At 49.8% G+C, this 18,908-nt stretch overlaps 1 protein-coding gene across 1 annotated transcript; it reads right to left on the bottom strand.

The window, feature by feature from the left end:
• Window positions 1-3,034: 3,034 nt before the first annotated feature.
• On the bottom strand, window positions 3,035-9,996 carry LOC102395273 (MHC class I polypeptide-related sequence A). Its single transcript, XM_045164686.1, has 3 exons — window positions 9,806-9,996; window positions 5,944-6,207; window positions 3,035-3,506 (listed from the first exon to the last, which is right to left on the bottom strand). Exons 1-3 carry the CDS (start codon window positions 9,873-9,875, stop codon window positions 3,394-3,396), a joined length of 447 nt encoding a protein of 148 aa, XP_045020621.1. The 5' UTR covers window positions 9,876-9,996; the 3' UTR covers window positions 3,035-3,393.
• Between the last annotated feature and the right edge of the window lie 8,912 nt (window positions 9,997-18,908).

Genomic DNA, 18,908 nt, shown 5'->3' with positions numbered 1-18,908 from the left:
AGTGGTTCACAGTTCATCATAGTGAAATCCTTGCTCTTGAAACTATTCTCCAGGTTGAGTTCTCCTCACTTATTCTTGGAGCTAACAATGGGATCCAAATAAAGTTAGACATACAGTACTATATATATATGGCTCCACGGGGACAGGATCCAGTGTCCACTCCAGGCCAGGTCCCACAAAGGAGCTTTCGGCCCTGCTGGGGCACAGTGTCCCTGCTCACACAGTGAGCCCCTTGTGCTGGGCATGGACCCCGTGCTGAGGACGGGCATCACTGAGGCTCCTGACAACTGGAGGTGGTGTGACTCCCACTCTCCACAGCCTTGTCAGATGCATCCTGCATAGTTCCAGCTTCTCTGTGTCACAACGTCCTGAGTAGAGCCTGACATGTGGTCACCTGAGTGGTGGGACCTCAGCATCATGCTGTGTGCTCTGGCAAGAATATTTGGGAAAGTGGGTTTTTTCTTTAGTGGAGGAAGGTGGTCTCTGCCTCCTACCAAGACTCTTTCAGTGTGGAATTCTCCTAATGTGGAAATGCTCCTATTCAGGTGAGGGGGAGAGAGGGATGGACAAGAATGTCAAATTTCAATTGTTAGAGCAAAGATCTGGAACTGGAACTTGACCTGGTACAATGCAGGCACTCGGGTTTGGCTGAAAGAACAAGAGACTAATAAATGGCACCCGGGGTAGACGTCTGCTTGCTTACTTGTTTGTTTTGTTTTCATTGGAGTGTAATTGATTTACAATGCTGTGTCACTTTCTGCTGTACAATCCAGTGAATCAGCTCTAAATATATTCAGTCTTAAAAAAAAAAAAAAATATTCAGTCTTTTCTAGATTCTTTCCGCATATATGCCATTAGAGAGTGCTGGGTAGAGTTCCCTGTGCTATGCAGGATCCACAGCACTTTAAAGTGCTGCCCAGATGGTGGTGGAGGGAGATCCTCAGAGGATGGCTCTGCTCCAGATGCAGAAGAATCCAGACCAGGTGGGAGCTCCTCAGCAGGGTCCAGGACGACATTTCCAAAAAAGGAAAAACTGATGGAATATACAGAGTATCCACACTTCTTGAGTTAGTCATGCAAACAGGGGAATCATTAGAGCTGAATTCATGAGAGCTTCATAGAACATAATCAGCAAAAACAAAGCATCATCAACAGGCTCTTCAGGTCTTCTTCACTTTCTGCCATTAAAGTGGTATCATCTTCTTATCTGAGGTTGTTGATATTTACTTCTCCTGGCAATCCTGATTCCAACTTGTGATTCATCCAGCCTGGCATTTTGCCTGATGTATTCTGCATATCAGTTAAATAAGCAGGGTGCAATGTACAGCCTTATTATACTCCTTTCCCAATTTTAAACAGTCCGTAGTTCCGTGTCTGGTTCTACCTGTTGCTTCTTGACCTGCATACAGGTTTTCAGGAGACAAGTAAGGTGGTCTAGTATTCCCATCTCTTTAAGACTCTTCAGCAGTTTGTTGTGATCCACACAGGCAAAGGCTTAAGCATAGACAATGAAGCTGAAGTAAGTGTTTTTCTGGAATTCCCTTGCTTTCTCTGTGATCCAACAACTGCTGGCAATTTGATCTCTGGTTCCTCTGCCTTTTCTTTTTTTTTTTTTTTTTAATTTAATTTAATTTTATTTTTAAACTTTACATAATTGTATTAGTTTTGCCAAATATAAAAATGAATCCACCACAGGTATACATGTGTTCCCCATCCTGAACCCTCCTCCCTCCTCCCTCCCCATTCCTTCCCTCTGGGTCGTCCCAGTGCACCAGCCCCAAGCATCCAGTATCGTGCATCGAACCTGGGCTGGCAACTCGTTTCATACATGATATTTTACATGTTTCAATGCCATTCTCCCAAATCTTCCCACCCTCTCCCTCTCTCACAGAGTCCATAAGACTGTTCTATACATCAGTGTCTCTTTTGCTGTCTCGTACACAGGGTTATTGTTACCATCTTTCTAAATTCCATATATATGTGTTAGTATACTGTATTGGTGTTTTTCTTTCTGGCTTACTTCACTCTGTATAATAGGCCTTTTCTAAACCCAGCTTGTACATCTGGAACTTCTCAGTTCACATACTGCTGACACCTAGCTTGAAGAATTCTGAGCCTGATTTCGCTAGCATGTAAAATGAGTACAATTGTATGGTAGTGTAAACATTCTTTGCCATTGCCCTTCTTAGGGATTGGAATGAAAACTGACCTTTTCCAGTCCTTTGGTTCGCTTCACTTCCTCATATGTAGAAAAGCATTAAATGCTTTCACGGTGAGATCCGCTCCTTGTGACTAGCAGAAAACCTTTGGAAGATAAGCTTGATTGCACTGAACTCCCCCCTTCACCAAAATCATATACACTGACCTTCCGTCCCTACCTCTGTGGAGCTGTTTCTCAGAGCTATCTGAGGTGCTGTCTCCCAGGCTGCAGTCCTCATTTTGCCCCAAATAAAACTTAACTCACAAGTCTTAAGTTGAGCATCTTGTTAATTGACAAGTGTATTAGTCATGGAAAAGAAAAGGCTGAATGAACTAAGTATGATCAGTATATAAATAAAGTGGGAACTGAAGGAATGGGAAGAGTGAAAGAAAGCAACGACTATCAACTATTGCATCAGCCACTGTGTGATGCGGCAGACAGTGGCTGTGACAGAAAACCAAGCAGCAGTTCTAACAAGGGATCGTGTTAGAGATTTGGAAATAAAAGCCGAAAGAATCAGCTAAAAAGTATTCAAAGTGGTCACCAACGGGAAAGCAGAAATTGAGAAGATCAGGATTATAGTAAGAGTCTGTATCATGAGAAAACATGCGCAGATATTTGACTTCTTAATTTACAGACAATTGTGCCTTTGATTAAATAATCACACAAGAAAATGAATGAGGATGAAAGTTTATGCTTAATGAGAGCTGAGTGCAACAAATGACACCTGAGAGTTTACTAAAATGCAAGAATACTCGAAACATGCATGCAAACTGCATGAATGACGTTAACCTTGAGTAAAACCATGAAAGAATATATCATCCCACTCAGATAAACAGATATGGAATGAGTTCTTTATTCCAATTGCCTTAATGTGCACCAGGCAGGGAGGAACAGGACCTGACGACGTACTCAACCTGGTGTTCAGCGACCTAGAGGGATGGGATGGGGGAGGTGGGAGGGAAGTTCCAGAGGGAGGAGATACATGTACACTTATGGCTGATTCACACTGCTGTATGGCAGAAACCAATACAGTATAATGCAAGTATTCTCCAGTTAAAAATAAAACAAAATAAAAATAATTTAAAAATACTAAGATAAATAAAGAGCACACAAAAAAGAAAAAGAACTATTAAGACCAGAACTAGGAACTGAATTCAGGCCTCCTGGCGGCAGATTCTAAGCTTCCCCTGTTAAACTGATGGAGCTGGAGTCTGACACGAGGACTGAAATTCTGGGTGTGCGAGGCCATTATGATCAGTTGGCTCTGTCTGGCATTGATCCAGGTCTTGTAGGCTAATAGGCTCTGGGGAAAAAGAAAAACCAATAAATCACTGACCAACTGGGTGCAGAATAATGCTTTTCATTTCCTCAGAGATTGTCCTTCAGTTGCTTCAAAGTCAGATTCTGCCTTCCTCTGAGGGAAGACACACCTGTTCTTTTTTGTCTCCTTTTTCCCAGCTCTTGCTGGACTCCTCCCCTGACTCCATCCACACCATCCCCTGTCCCTGCTGCCACCACCCTCCACGACAGGGACAGAAGTCGCAGGACACAAGGTCAAGATCGGAGCGAAAACCCAAGGCCTTTCCGCCTTGAACCCAGATCCATTCTCTAATGCAACGCGAGGCTCCCTCACAGACAGGACCCAGCTCCATGCTCCTCTAGCCTGGGAGTGGACACACACACAGTTCCTTTCTCTCCTCAGCTCTCGGCCTCCTCACCCAAACAAGCACCTGCTCCACGGCTTGGCTCCACGTCAACCCTGACCTCCACCTCCTGCAGCCCCCATCCCCCTTCCCCCCTAGCCCTGAGCCAGCAGCTCTGAACTGGAAAGCCCATCCAGAGGCCCAGGGGACAGCAGCCCCGTCTAGAAACACTAGACTGCCATGGACTCTCCCCCTGACCGGACCCTGGAGCACCCCTGGCCTCACCCCAACCCTCCTTCTTGCCCCAGGCTCCTAGGCTGCACTTGGCCTTTCCTGCTCCTTCCGGGGAATCCGAGCTCCACTCCAGATGCTGGGCTGGGCTGAGGCAGAGCAGGCCCTCCTGCATTGCTCAGCCAGGGAGTCAACCAGGACTCGCCCTCACTACCTGCAGGGGATCTGCTTTTCAATGTGGATTGGGGTTCTTGAGAATTTCCCCAGAATGAGGCTGTACCTGGCCCCCTCTGCATCCTGGGACTGCCATCCTACCCTCCACCTCCCAGTGGGAGCACCCCATTTGAATTCCTGTTTCATTCAATATGCATGGAAATCCTATTAAGGTTTGCCACCTGAAATCATAAACAATTTTATTGAACACTAAAAACTTCAAAAGTGATTTTGAGAAATTAGCACATGATTTTCACAGTGTTCCCAGCAAATGCCCCAATACATACAAGACAACCATTTCTGCCCCAGAGGAACCAGAACTGATGTTCCCCAGGTAAGAGCAGGAGAAACTACAGATCTGCTGGGTCCCTGCTCTGGGTGCTACACGGACAGAGTCTGCTGCTGTGAGAACTAACCACCCCTGTATGCCCAGGCCGAAGGCCAACTGATAAGGGAATTAGGTTTGGGGATAAGAAACCATGCCCCCAACAAGGCACCTGACACAGAAGAGGCGGCCTCGACAGAAGGAGCCGAGTCTCTGCCACCTCTTTACTGTTCCACGTTCTGCCTTTGCTCTTTGCTACACACAAAGCTCTGCTTCTCTTTTCCTCTCCCCTCAACCCACTTGATTATGGGGAAGCAGTCAAAGAGCCCATCCCTTCCTCCACATCTACAAGGCAGTGACCACCACGAGCAAGGGAACTGACTCAGGGGGGCAGGGTGAGGCCACAAAGCGCAGACCCAGTGCCCTGCCCGAAAGAGTATCCCAAGGGGCTAGATAGGAAAAACCTGGAGACAGGATAAAATCAGTGACCCCAGTTGCCTGAGGATTGACTGGTCTCCTCTCTTCAAATGGTCAAGGGATGTCTACTAGTCCTCCATATTATGGGGAAGGAGAGCCCAGCTAGCTGGGGGCACTTGATGGGAACTTGAGAAAGGTGCAGGCTGGGGGTGACCCAGCAGACACTGAACTCAGAAGCTAGTTCATGGAGGAGGAATTTGAGAGGTTGCAAGACATCTCCAAGTGGGGCCTGGCAAGGGGACATCACAGGCAGGGCTCTGACCATCCACTGACCCCTAGTTTGAGCCTTATGATGCTTTCACTTGGATTCTTAATAATGACTGAAAACCCAGGGGGGAGAAATGCAGACAGGCACTTAGATTGTCACCTTTCCTCTGAATGCCTCTTCAGTTTTTATCCCCTCCTCACCAGGTACAGACACTTTACTAAAGGTTCTCTCTGATTCCTGGATCACCTTGACCCTCCCAACCAGCACATAATCCAACACATGCTCCCCAGACAAGCCCCGGTGAGCCTGACAGAACACAAAGAGAGCTCCGAACAGAGCAGGGAGCTGAAATCCTCATCGCTGCCGAATCTCACGCAGAGCACCCCCTGCCCAGATTTCTCACCTCCCTGTAGCTGATGCTGTGTTCCTCTTCTTAATATAACAATTCACAAAATCCGATGATAAAAACAACAAGACCGCTCACGATCCACCATGAGCTATGGTGCACCAGGGTCTTTCCTGAAAAAGGACCTTATTATATTCAACCCGGGCACCCCAGAGCCACAACCTGCTCTCCTCTCCCTGACCCTGGCCTCTGACCCTCCCAGGGTCACAACTGCCTCCAGGCTCACCCCAGTCTCACCCAAGGGTGCGAGGTGTGCACTGTGATTCCCGCTGTGTTCCACAATGCACTTGACCCGCGGCTCCTCTCCTTGGGGAATTCTTATGGTCACCCAGGTGTAGTAGGTCCCATTCCCATCAGACTCCTGGGCGTCCCGGCTCATGGGTTCCTCGTCCCAATACCAGACCACTGAGATATTGCGGGGAAAGAAGCCAAAAGCCTTGCATGTGAGGTAGACCATGCCCTCTGAGTCCTGGCTGCGGATCACATTCACGGCTGGGAGCACTGTGGGGAGAAAGCACAGAGCCAGTGAGGCCCGCGGCCAAGCCCTGCTCCCTCAAGGAAGACGGCGCGCACAGAGCTGCTCCTCCTCACTGTCCACCTCTGGCTGAGCCCTCATCCCCCCAGGCCTGCTCCAAGTTCTGCACCCTGGGGCCCAAGTCCTCTGGCGGGAAGGGGAGGGGTGGGATGGGCCTCACTCTCTTGGGACCACTGTTGATGCTGGGGAAGGGGCTGTGAAGGTTGGACTCCTGGGGATTAGAGGGAATTTTCTGGATCAGGCAGGCTGGGAGCCAGAGGCCCACCCCCATCTAAGGCCCTCCTCTGCTGCCTGACACCCACCTCCCCTCGTACAGTTTCTGTCAGAGGACCCGCTGCTCCCCTGGACGATTGTCACAGGGGCAGTTCATGCCCCGCCACCCACCCAGCTTTCTACAGTGGATTTAACAGAACAGGAAAGAAACCCCAGGACACCGCGCCAACAGAGCACATACGTGCCCAGAGGATAGGGAGGGTCTCCGTGGGCAAGTCGGGATGGGAGGTTTTAAGAACAGGGGCAGAGGAAGGGCCTGGCCCAGCGTCAGTACCTGTCCTCTCTGTGAAGCTTGCTCCCCTCCATGTCTTCCCTGTGCTGCTGAACTCACAGACCCCACTTCCTCACCCCCACCCCCAAATTCAGAGGAAAGAGGCCCACGCTCTGGGTCGCAGACCTTCCAGGAAAATGGCCCATAGCACTCTTGCCCCCCTCTCCACTATCATCTCCTTTCTCCTCCTGTAGGGACAGGATTTCTGCTAGAAGTTTTCTGAGTTCCTTCCAGGTCGCATTCAAGTCCGTGGTCTCTGTCTCCCATGTCTCTGCTGCCAGTTTGTCAGCCCACCGTCCCCAGGGCTCTGCCCTGCCTTTTTTGTGATCATAGTGCAGGAAGGCCTGACGATCCAAGTATCCTTCAGCAAAAAACCTGGACTGCACAAAGCCATCCCGGGAAAGCACAGTCATGTTGTATAAAAGACTGTGGGATACTGGGGAAGGAGGAACCACAGATGAAGCTGCTTTCTGGAGACAAGTGCACATCGGATGTTTAACAGACAAGTTCTGTGTCCTGACCTGCTCCAGGTGCTGAGGATGCAGAACATGCATGTGTACAAGGGACCAGAATGAGGATTTCCATATGGGAAAATGGGAAAGAGAAGGAGGGAGAGGGGAATCGAGGAGTGGAGGGGGAGGGTGGAGATGGACACACGTGTAGGACAAGTGCCAGGACAGGGAGGCACCGGCTCCCTAAGGGTCCAGGGAGGAGGGCAAGGGGAGAGGCAGGAAGAGCAGGGTGAGGGGAGGTGGAGTCAGAGGGAGGGAAGGGCAGTGTCAGACCCAGGACCAGAGGGATCCCAGGTCAGAGGGGGGCCAGGTGAGATGGAGAGAGAGGGCTGCTGCCCCTGGTGCAGGCTCATCATGGACAAGGCAGGCTCCAGGGAGGGTGAGGCAGGAGGCAGAGGGGCCTGAGGGGCTGGGCTGTGGCCCCAAGAGAGATGAAGGTGGGCCAGTAACCTGGGGGAGGTGAAGGAGTGGGTCTGGGCGCAGAGTGCAAAGAGGCATGATGAGGCCCCAGGTGGGGAGGTGGCTGCATCTGCCAGTGTCCCCTGGGAGAGGAGTCAGTGCCATGTGCATAAGGGTCACGGAGAATTAAAATATCGGAGTGGCAAGAGAAGAGAAAGCCAAGGTGCACACTGGGAAGCACCTACATGGTGGGAGGGGTTGGAGGGAGTGAGGTCACACCTCCACAGAGGGTTCGGGTCAGGCAGCCAGCAAGCAGGGGGTGGGGGCCTGGGAGAAGACTCCCTGTAGGAAAAGCCTGCTGACCAAGTGGCATAAACAAGGATTTCGGATACAAGATTGAGATAGTGAGAGTCGACTGGGGTTGTGGAACCAAAGAGAGGGTGATGAAGGCTAAGGAGGTGGGCAGTGGACCAAGGGCAGTATTCCTACTGTGGGGGAAGGGAAGAGACTGCAGAGAAGATGTGGTGAGGGCCTGGGATTGAGGGGCAAGGGGTGAGCATGGCTCAGGGGTGACCCTCCCCGCCTTGGGTTAAGGGAAAGACAGAAGAGGAGGGATGCCCTGGGTGAGGGAGGTGGAGATTCTGGGCACCATGGGGCCTGTGATTGATGAGAACTTGGTGAGGGCCCAAAGCAGTCGGACAAGAGTGGGAGCAGGGCAAGGTGCCATGGGGGGAACTGCAGAGGGACCAGGGCAAGAGGACTCCAGCACCTGTGGCCCGGGGAGTGGAGGAATCCAGAGGGTGAAGTTTAGGATGCAGGAGTGGGGAGGGGCCGTGTTGGGGGAAAAGCTCCCCTTGGATGAGGGCCAAGAGCAGGTGCCTGCAAGGGGCGGAGGTAGGAGGGTGGGTGTCAAGTGGGGGACAGGTCTTCCCCCAGGGGCTAGGCACTGTGCTCAAGGCCCAGGGATCATTGGCAGGAGAGCTCCCCCTGGTGAAATAGCGCAGAGGGTGGAGAGGAAAATTCAAGGGTGAAAGTCATCCGAAGAAAAGTAAGGCTAGTGAAAGCTGAGGGGAGGGAGGAGCCTTGCAGGTGACTGATCCTCGCAGGAAAAGACCCATGAGGGGAGGGACCTGTAGTGGGAAAAGGAATGAGGGTGGGGACGCCCTAGGAAGGGCTCTTAGGAAGGGATCAGAGAGCCGTAGAGAGGAGGGGGCAGCAGGGAGGGGAGGGGGCAGCACCGAGGGGGGAGGGCAAATCCTGAGGGGGCTCGAGGGCCAGCAAGAGAGGAGGTAAGGAGAGAGTCAGTTGTGGGACCACAGGCACAGCGGAAAATTAGAGTTCACGTTAGTGGGGGAGGGGGGACCACGGAAATCGCGGGAAGAATCCTTTGGTCCCAAAGCTCAGACCTAACTTCCGTCAGTGATTCAGAAGCCGCCACAGTGCCCATAGCAGTAGGAAGACTGTGGATCCAGCTTGCCCCTTCCCAGAGGCCCTGGTCACTAGAAAAAGAGCCCTAACTCTCGGGGCTGAGGACCCCTGAGGGCCGCCAACCTGGAAACTCCTTGTTTCCGGCGTCCAGAAATGAGAAAAGACGGCAGAGCTAAGAATAGGAGAGGACAGCTTTCAGGGGCATAAGAGGGCGCCCCACAGACGGCTAAGAAGTGATCGCCTGAGCCTGGGACCTGGAAAAAACGCCATTCAAGACAGCAACAGGGCGGGGCGGTGGCGGGGCGGGAAGCGGCAGGGAGCGGAGTGGGGACCGGGCTGCCTTGCCAATCAGGAGAATCTGAGGACTGAGGCATGTGATGAGGACACCGGGGAGGGCAGGTGGGGCAGGGAGAGCAGAGGCTAGGAACTGGAAAGAGACTGAAACGCGGGATGCAGTGCTCGCCACAAGCCGTGTGAAGTTCCCGGCCGCTCCTAGACCTTACACCTCCCCGACCCCCACCTTCCTCCCACCCCCACCCCCAACTCCTCTATTCGCTCAACCCAAGCCGCAATTGAGACGATCCCCGCGACGCTCACCGAATTCCATCGAATACTAACCACCCGAACCCCTGACCCAGCCCGGGCTCCGTCCAGACTGAGACCTCAATGAACCTCACTCACCGGCGGCGTTACCCAGGAGCACAAAAAAGGCAAGGCCGTCTAGAAACAGCCAGACACGAGAGAGCCCCATGGCCCAGATCTTGTCTGCCCGCCAGAGGCTCCGGGACCGAAGGAAAGCTGGCGGACCCGAGGAACCGCGGGGAGAACTGAGCTGTGGGGAAGTCCGGAGGACAAATCTATTCACCGCGCCAGTGCCCTAGCCCCGCCCGCCAGGGCCCGCCCCGCCCCACCCAGGCCCCTCCTCTTGGTTAGCCGGTCTCTTACCGGCTTCCCTGGTGGCTCAGACGGTAAAAGCATCTTTCTGCAATGAGGAGACCTGGGTTCGATCCCTGGGTTGGGAAGATCCCCTGCAGAAGGAAAAGAATACTCCAGTATTCTTGCCTGGAAAATCCCATGGATGGCGGAGCCTGATGGGCTACTGTCCATGGGGTCGCAAAGAGTCGGACACGACTGAGCGACTTCACTTCACCTCATTTCCGCTCCTCAGTTCAGATCAGTTCAGTCGCTGAGTCGTGTCCAACTCTTTGCGACCCCATGAACAGCAGCACGGGTCTTCCCTGTCCATCACCAATTTCCGGAGCTTACCCAAACTCATGTCCATTGAGTCGGTGATGGCATCCAACGCTCTCATCCCCTGTCGTCCCCTTCTCCTCCTGCCCTCAATTTTTCCCAGCATCAGGGTCTTTTCCAGTGAGTCAGCTCTTCACATCAGGTGGCCAAAGTATTGGAGTTTCAGCTTCAACATCAGTCTTTCCAATGAATACCCAGGACTGATCTTTAGGATGGACTGGTTGGATCTCCTTGCAGTCCAAGGGACTCTCAAGGGTCTTCTCCAACACCACAGTTCAAAAGCATCAATTCTTCTTCGGCACTCAGCTTTCTTTATAGTCCAACTCTTACATCCATACATGACTACTGGAAAAACCATAGCCTTGACTAGACAGACCTTTGTTGGCAAAGTAATGTCTCTGCTTTTTATTATGCTGTCTAGGTTGGTCATAACTTTCCTTCCAAGGAGTAAGCGTCTTTTAATTTCATGGCTGCAGTCACCATCTGCAGTGATAAAAGCCTGAAGGCTAGAAAAGCCAAGGAGGTGAGACAGAGGGTGAGCTTTAGAGACATCTCAATGTTTCCAGCTCTTCCTTTAGTCACGACTTCTCTTCCAACCCAACCCACCTCCACCTCCCTCCACCTCGCACAGCAGAGTTACTGGCGAAAGTCTACTGAGACCAGCCAGGGTCTTCCCCGGTGGTCCAGTGGTTAAGAATCCGCCTGCCAGAACAGGGGACATGGGTTCCATACCTGGCCTGGGAAGATCTGCATGCCTCGGGGCAACTAAGCCTGCGCACAGCAACAACTCAACCCTTGAGCTGCAATCACTGAAGCCAGAGTGCCCTAGAACTCCTGCTCCACAAAGGAAAGTCACCTTAAATGAGAAGCCCGTTCAGCCCAACTAGAGAGCAGTCCTCACCCTCTGCAAGGAAAGAAAGCCCAGCCAAGCAAGGAACAGACTAGGTGCCACAGAGAAGAATCACTGCAGCTGAGAAAACAAACAAAAAGTCTACTGAGACCACATTTGTAGATTTCCCCAACTCTGCCTCTCAGAAGTCACTACCCCAGATGAATGACCAAACCCTTCTCTCTCTCTTCTTTCATTTTTTAAAAAATTTATTTTTAACCGGAGGACACCTGCTTTACAATGGTTGGTTTCTGCTGTACAACAGCATGAATCAGCCATAAATATACATACATCCCCTCCCTCTAATCTCCTTCTCCTCCTCTGACTGACGGCTATGTGTCTTCTGGTGGCCTCATCCTATAAGTATCTGCATTCTCCCAAGGAGACTCTTGGTTCAGCCCCTGGGGAATCACAGGTCCAGTGAGATGACTCCCTATGATCCACTCCAATACCAGCCTCTCCAGATTCCCTTTTCAAGCTGCCTCAGTATGTCTGCACCTCTGGGCCCATCCTCCCCTCAAACCCAACAGGACTACAAGCAAATTCCGCACACCAGCCTCTCCTAGTTCTCTTTAAGCATCACCAGCTTGGTCCCTTCTGATCCCCTTTCCCCTCCCTCTCATGGACTCACAGTCAGCTCCTCCAACCCCTTTTCAATCCCACAACAGCTACCTTAGTCCAAGCTTTCATCTACCTCAGCCTAGAGAACTGCAAAGGCTTCCTAAACACAGGTCTGTCCCCAGTTATTACCATAATGTCCCAAGCCATCCACAGCTGCCCCACCTGCAGAATTAACACACAACGTCTCTACTCCATCTTAAGTGGAAGCTGCCACAACCAGCTAGGTGGCACCATTTTCCATTTCTCTGTGAAATAAGGATGCCACTGCTTACACATCACTACTCTCCTCTGCCTTCCAGCCCATCAGAACAACACATCCTAAAAGAGCATCCCAATTAGATGGTGGTAAGGGTGGCACAACCTTGGGATCATACTAAAAACTACCCGTTTGCTTTTTTTTTTTTTGCTTTTATGTTTTTTTTTTTCCTTTCTTTAACTGTTTGATTTAAAAGGGTGAATTAAGTGATATATGAACTATATTTCAAATATAACAATAATGCCAACCTGAAAGTCTTCTTCTACTGAAATTCCATCCTGAAAGTCTTCTTCTACTGAAAGATGTCCCCAAAGCACATCTTTTGGTCTTTGGAATATGTACACCATGGTCCTCAAACTTGACTGCCTATAGAACCACCTGGAGAGTTTTTACTGTCCGTATCTCTAGGCCATGGCCAAAACCAACTGAATTAGTATCCCTTGGGTTGGGCCTAGGCTTCCTATCCTTTAAAGCCCCCTCAGTGATTCCAGTTTTAGAATAATTGGTCTAGCCCTTGTTGAAATCTCCCTGATGGAACAAAGTGTGCCCTGCCTTGAACCCCATCTGACCATTTTATACATCTCCCCCATTAGACAATGAGTCACTCTGGGATCAGGACCTGTGTTCATTTCATGTTTGTGTCCCTGCAAATGCTTTTAAAAAGTTGTACTCTGCCTCTCATTACTAACCATTCCACCAAGATCCTTATGCAATACTTTTGCTGTGGACCCAAATGTCATGCCTCAGAAAGTTTTAACATTTCTTAGATTTCACATCATTTTTGTTAATTACTTTGACCATCATAATTTATTTAGCAGGTCAGAGATTGGGTCCTGTCCCATCCCAGAGAGATTCTTTTTCACTGCTAAAGCTCACAAGTGAAAGTGGACCTCCCCCAGAGTAGTAGAGTGGATGGAGTCTGCCTCCCAATGCAGGGAACATGGGTTCCATCCTTGGTCTGGGAAGGTTCCACATGCCCGGGAGCAAGTGAGCCCCTGTACCACAACTGGGCTTCCCTGGTGGCTCAGACAGTAAAGTGTCTGTTGTAATACAGGAGACCTGGGTTTGATCCCTGGGTTGGGAAGATCCCCTAAAGAAGGAAATGGCAACCCACTCCAGTATTCTTGCCTGGAAAATTCCATGGATGGAGGAGCCTGGTAGGCTACAGTCCATGGGGTCCCAAAGAGTTGGACAGGACTGAGCAACTTCACTGGTTCACCACAAATACTGAACCCCACCTCCCAGCTCTAGACAGGCTCCCGGCAACTAGAGAAGCCCCCTGTGCAGCAACAAAGACTCAGAGCAACCAAAAAGAAATAAATAAATGAGTAGTGAAGGTATAGACAGGCAGATGGAAGCCAGCTCTCTGACAGCTAGACAAGCCCTTTCCTCCAAGTCAGTCTTCTTTCCAAGACTTGCTGGGTGTGGCTGCTCCAGCAAACTGGTTCACTTAGGTGAACCCTCTCTCTCTCCCCCCAAGACTTTTCATACTAACGTTAACATGCTACGTTTGTTTCCCAGCATTTCGGTTTGTTTCCCAGCATTTCGGGATGATTGTAAAGAGAGATAAAGCCAACTACTCTCCGTGGGAAGTAAGACTCCAGATTTGGGGGGCTCGCCTGGATTTAGCCTTGGCTGCCTCCTCCCCCATCACACGTCGCAGCTAGTCCGGTGTACTAAGTGCTTTTCCTCTGCCCACCCGGCCTCCATACCCCCCTGCTTTGTTCTATAAACTACTTTTTCGGCATTCTTCCTTTTGTACCCCTGGACTCACCGGCACACAGGCCTCTTTCTCTCCGCTAACCTCTGGTACCACTCCAGGGTCGGGAAAGGAAACAGAAAACGATCCGAGTGTTGGGAGTTTACAGAATCCAGGGCGGAGCTCGGCGAACCCTCAGAAGGTCACCCCTCCTCTCAACTCGGGTTTAAAGGGAAGAAACGCTGTTCGTGGCTTCAAAAACAAACAAAAAAAAAAGCAGAATGAAGGAATTTATGGGCAGGTTGGGAGAGGAGTGAGCTGCATTTAGGTTTCTGGTTCTCAAACTGCTCAACATCTGCAGGCTTCAGGCTGTGAAAACGCAGATTTGCCCGGATCCGCGGAACCATCCTCTCCTCAGTAGTAACAGGCTAGTCTTCCAGGTGGACTCCCTGCCCTGCTGTCTATTACCCACATAACAGAAGACAAGATCATTTTCTTTTCTTTTTATTTTTAATGACTGGCATCTCCCTCATTATCTATCTGTTTGGCGCACAGGCGCTGCTTCACCACCTGTGGCTCTCTCACAGCAGGAGGCTTCTCTACAGCTGCGGCTGCAGCTCAGGAGTTGCGGCCTCTGGGCTGAGTTGCTCCCAGCCCCGTGGGATCTTAGCGTCCTGAGCAGGGAGAGTTTCCTGCATTGGAAGGCAGATTTTTAACTACTGGACTGCCAGGGAATGATCTTTTAAACTGACCTTTTAAAAGACGACATGATCTGTTAAGCTGTGAATTAGAGCATGTCCTCACCACCACACCCCAAAGAACACTGCAGTGTCTACCCTTCTTAGCATGAACTCCCACCTCCTCACCACTGCCTACAAGCCCCTCATGACATGGCCCCTCTGGCCGCCCTAGCCTCAGTCCACCAGTCTCAGTCCAGCTCCTTCCTCTACGCACATGGGCCTCTGACACTGCTCGGTCCTGCCCAGGGCTCCTGGCCCTGCTGTGACTCCCCAAATGCATCCCTTCTCCAGAAACTCACCTGGTTGGCTTCCCCCTTCCATTCAGGTCTCTGGTCCAGTGGCCCAAGGTCAAGGCCTCAGAAATGCGGTGTCTAACAAACCCTGAATTATTGGCCGTGCCATCGCCACTACCAATCTTCTGGGCCAGCCATAATTTTCCCCAGAGCAGTTGTCAGTGATATCAGAATATTTGTTTTTGTCATCTGTATCATTGACATATATATTCTTTAAAATAAGAAACTTGGGGCTTCCGTGACGGTCCAGTAGATAAGAATCCATTTGCCTATGCAGAGGGCATGGGTTTCATCCCTGGTCCGGGAAGATTCCTCAGGCAATGCAGCAACTGAGCCATGTGCCTCAGCCACTGAGCCCGAGTGTCCAACTACTGAAGCCTGTGCGCCTAGAGCTTGTGCTCACAGCAGGAGAAGCCCCTACGTGCTGCCACTAGAGAAAGCCTGCTCACAGCAACAAAGACCCAGCACAGCCATAAATAAATATGTGCTGGGCTTAGTTGCTCAGTTGTGTCCCACTCTTTGTGACCTCATGGACTATAGCCAGCTAGGCTCCTCTGTCCATGGGGATTCTCCAGGCAAGAATACTAGAGTGGGTTGCCACGCCCTCCTCCAGGAGATCTTCCCAACCCAGGGTTCAAACCCAGGTTTCCTGCATTGGTGTTACTATAGGCATATATAGTAGCCTGCCTCAGGGAACCCTGTCCCTCCTCCTCCTGACCCGTAGACTAAAGTGCCTTTGTTTACATCACAGGGAGATAACCTGAGCCTGCCCATCTGTGGAGGGACTGTGACATTCTTGGGTTCTTTGTGTGGGAAATGGCACCCCTTGTCTGCTGCTTACCATTGTGGCTCAGAAGTTCATGAGGGGCAGGGGGTGGGGGCGGAGGGGGCAGGAATCACGGATAGCTGTGGCATCTTTGTTTACTGATACGACAGAAGATATTCCATTTCATACCACCTCTGAAATAGCTGTAAGGAAGCAAAACTAACAACCCCCACTGCCTGAGGCTTGCCATTCTAAGAGATATTTGCAAGAATTAGTAGTCTTTTTACTTTGTTTCCTCACAGCACCCCCATCTCTGATCCATGAAAGAACCTGGCATCCAGGCCTCAACAAGATGGTTATTTAGAGACATTAGTCTGCCATCTTCTTGGGCAGTCGGCTCTCCAAATAAAGTCAGATTCCTTGCCTTAACACCTTGTTTCTTGGATTTATTGGCCTATTGTGTGGTGAGCAGAGAGACCTTGGACTCAGTTACAGTAATACACACTGGAAAATGTAGGGTGGGTTCAAGCCAAACGGTACAGTAAGAAAGATTTGAGACAGGCCAAGAGGGGTGGGCTGACCAGCGAAGGGTAAACTTTTGGTAGAGGTAAAATTCAGAAAGAGAAGGAAAATATAAGGTGTGGGAGAGATGCCTCAGAGAAGAAAGAGCTGAGCAAGTTGGATCAATACAGGGCATGCCACGCACGGTATGTCAGGTGAGCAGGCATAATCTGTCAGGGTGAACTAACATGACAGGTGGGGTACAGCAGAGAAGATTGAAAAAGAAAAATCTCTATACTGCTGAGAAGGACAGAGTATAAAAACATACTCGAAAGGTAAGTGTCATGTGGGTTACAGCAGGGCACACCCATACCTGACAGAGAATGGAAAGGCTAAATAAATGCAGAAGTGATGAGGCACGGAAGGCTTGGGTAAGGTGAGATGGAGCTGGAAAGGGTAATAAATAAAAGTTGAGTCTAAATGTTGACCCCACGATGAAACTAAGAAGAATCTGTTCCCATTAACTCATTAACAAGAATTATGTGGAATATAGTTGTGGTTGATGTGGGTTTTCAATATTGGTAGCATATATTAAGCAGGTCCCAATATTGACTGGACCTCCTGGAGAAGGCAATGGCACCCCACTCCAGTATTCTTGCCTGGAAAATCCCATGGATGGAGGAGCCTAGTAGGCTGCAGTCCATGGGGTCGCCAAGAATCGGACGCGACTGAGCAACTTCACTTCACTTTCAATATTGATTATCCCAAATTCTCAGGGTCCTACATCAAGGTGTTCATCAACACGTTACCAATCACAGAATTCTATTCTGCCATTGGTCCTTAAACCTGCACAGGTGTTAAAATTATATATACATTAAAAAACAGGAACCTTGTCTATTTGTCACCACTTTTATCTCTCAAATCTAGAACAGTCCCACTGCATAGTAGGGGTTCAAAAAATAGCGGTTGACCATAGGCTGGCACAGCGCTTTCAAAAAGCAATTTGAAAACATGTAGGCTGCCAGTGTGCTCCGTCGCTGCAGCTGTGTCTGACTCTTTTTGACCCTATTGACTGTTGCCTGCCGGCCTTCTCTGTCCATGGGATTCTCCAGGCAAGAACACCTGAGTGGGTTGCCACACCCTCCTCCAAGGCATCTTCCTGATCCAGGGATTGAACCTGCATCTCCTGTGTCTCCTGCATTGCAAGTAGAGTCATTACTCACTGAATCACCTGGGAAGCCCCCAAAACATGTATGACAAGCCTTAGAAATATTCATGCAAAACTTTCCTGGTGATCCAGTGGTTAAGATTCCACCATGTAATCCAGGCGACCCGGTTCAGTCCCTGGCCCAGGAAGTAGCATCCCACATGCGGGCACAGTTAAGCCAGTGCCCTGCAACTACTGAGACCTGGAGCTCCCGGACCCACCCACAACTAGAGAGTCAGGGTGGCACACAAAAGATCCTGCCACAACTGAGACCTGATGCAGCCCCCACAAAAAAGTGTTCATGTTCTTTGACCCAGTAATTTTTATTCAAGAAACCCATCATTTTAAAATAAAATACAGAATAATGTTTAGGTATGCAAATTGTATTTTAAAAAACTGTTGGCCATGCCAGGTAGCTTAGCAGTATCTCAGTTCCCCAACTAGGCATTGAACCTGGGCCTCTGCAATGAAAGCTCTGAATCCCAACTAGACCACAGAGGAACACCCTCAGGGTAAGAATATTAATCAAGGAATTCCCTGGTGGTCCAGTGGTTAAGACTAGGCACTGTCCTGAGTTCAGTCCCCAGTTGGGGAACTGAGATCCTGCAAGCCATGAGGGCAACCAAAAATAAAAATAAATTAATCAAACTTAATTTGTAAAGGTAGAAAAAAGATACAGAAGAGTGGGTATACTCTTTCTTTTTTTTGAAATAGTATACAGCTGGTAAAAAAAAGTTTTTAAGGAGAGTTTATAATATATGAAGTTATTTGTTGACTATAATGAAGTTTTCAAAAATAAGATTCAAACTAATTCATAATGCATAACTACAGCTATGCAGTCCTGTATAGACACGCAAATACATGGGAAGCAGTTTGTGCAACTGAGCGTAGCTAAGAAGTAACGATCTGCCAAAGAGCTCACCATGTCCCTCCCCGTGGAGACATTAGCTGGTTTCGTATCTTTTGGCTTTTATTTATTTTTATATATTGTTTGTGACTGCACAAGGTTTACTTTTTAAATATGGTTAGTTAGTTAGCCAGTTACTGTTGTCTGTGCTGGGTCTTCACTGCTCAACGGGCTTTCTCTAGTTGCGGCGAGCTGGGGCTACTCTCTACTTGTGGTGCACGGGCTTCTCATTGTGGCGGCTTCTCTTCTTGGGGATCAGGGCTCTAGGGTGAGCAGGCTTCAGTACTTGTGGCACAGGTGCTCAGGAGTTTCGGCTCCTGGTCTCTAGAGCACAGGCTCAGTAGTTGTGAAGCATGGGCTTAGTTGCTCCAAGTTATGTGGGATCTTCCTGGATTAGAAACCAAAGCCCTGTCTCCTGCATCAGCAGGCAGATTCTTTACCACTGAGCCACTAAGGAAGCCCCTGACTTTTCTAATGGGATAAAATACTTATTATAATGTATTAAAATGTGCAAAATGAAGTTTTAATGAAAAAATTCAACTCTCCTTTCCCAACTCACCTTGAAACATCTCTTCTCTGACATCATGGGGCAGAAATCCCTACTGATGGTCCTCCAGGGGAAAGAATTGAACTCTTTGTCCACAATCCGTGATC

Source organism: Bubalus bubalis, chromosome 2 (genome assembly GCF_019923935.1).
Source record: "Bubalus bubalis isolate 160015118507 breed Murrah chromosome 2, NDDB_SH_1, whole genome shotgun sequence".
In the NCBI taxonomy this organism is placed as follows: domain Eukaryota; kingdom Metazoa; phylum Chordata; class Mammalia; order Artiodactyla; family Bovidae; genus Bubalus; species Bubalus bubalis.
This window is presented reverse-complemented; position numbering and strand designations above follow the sequence as displayed.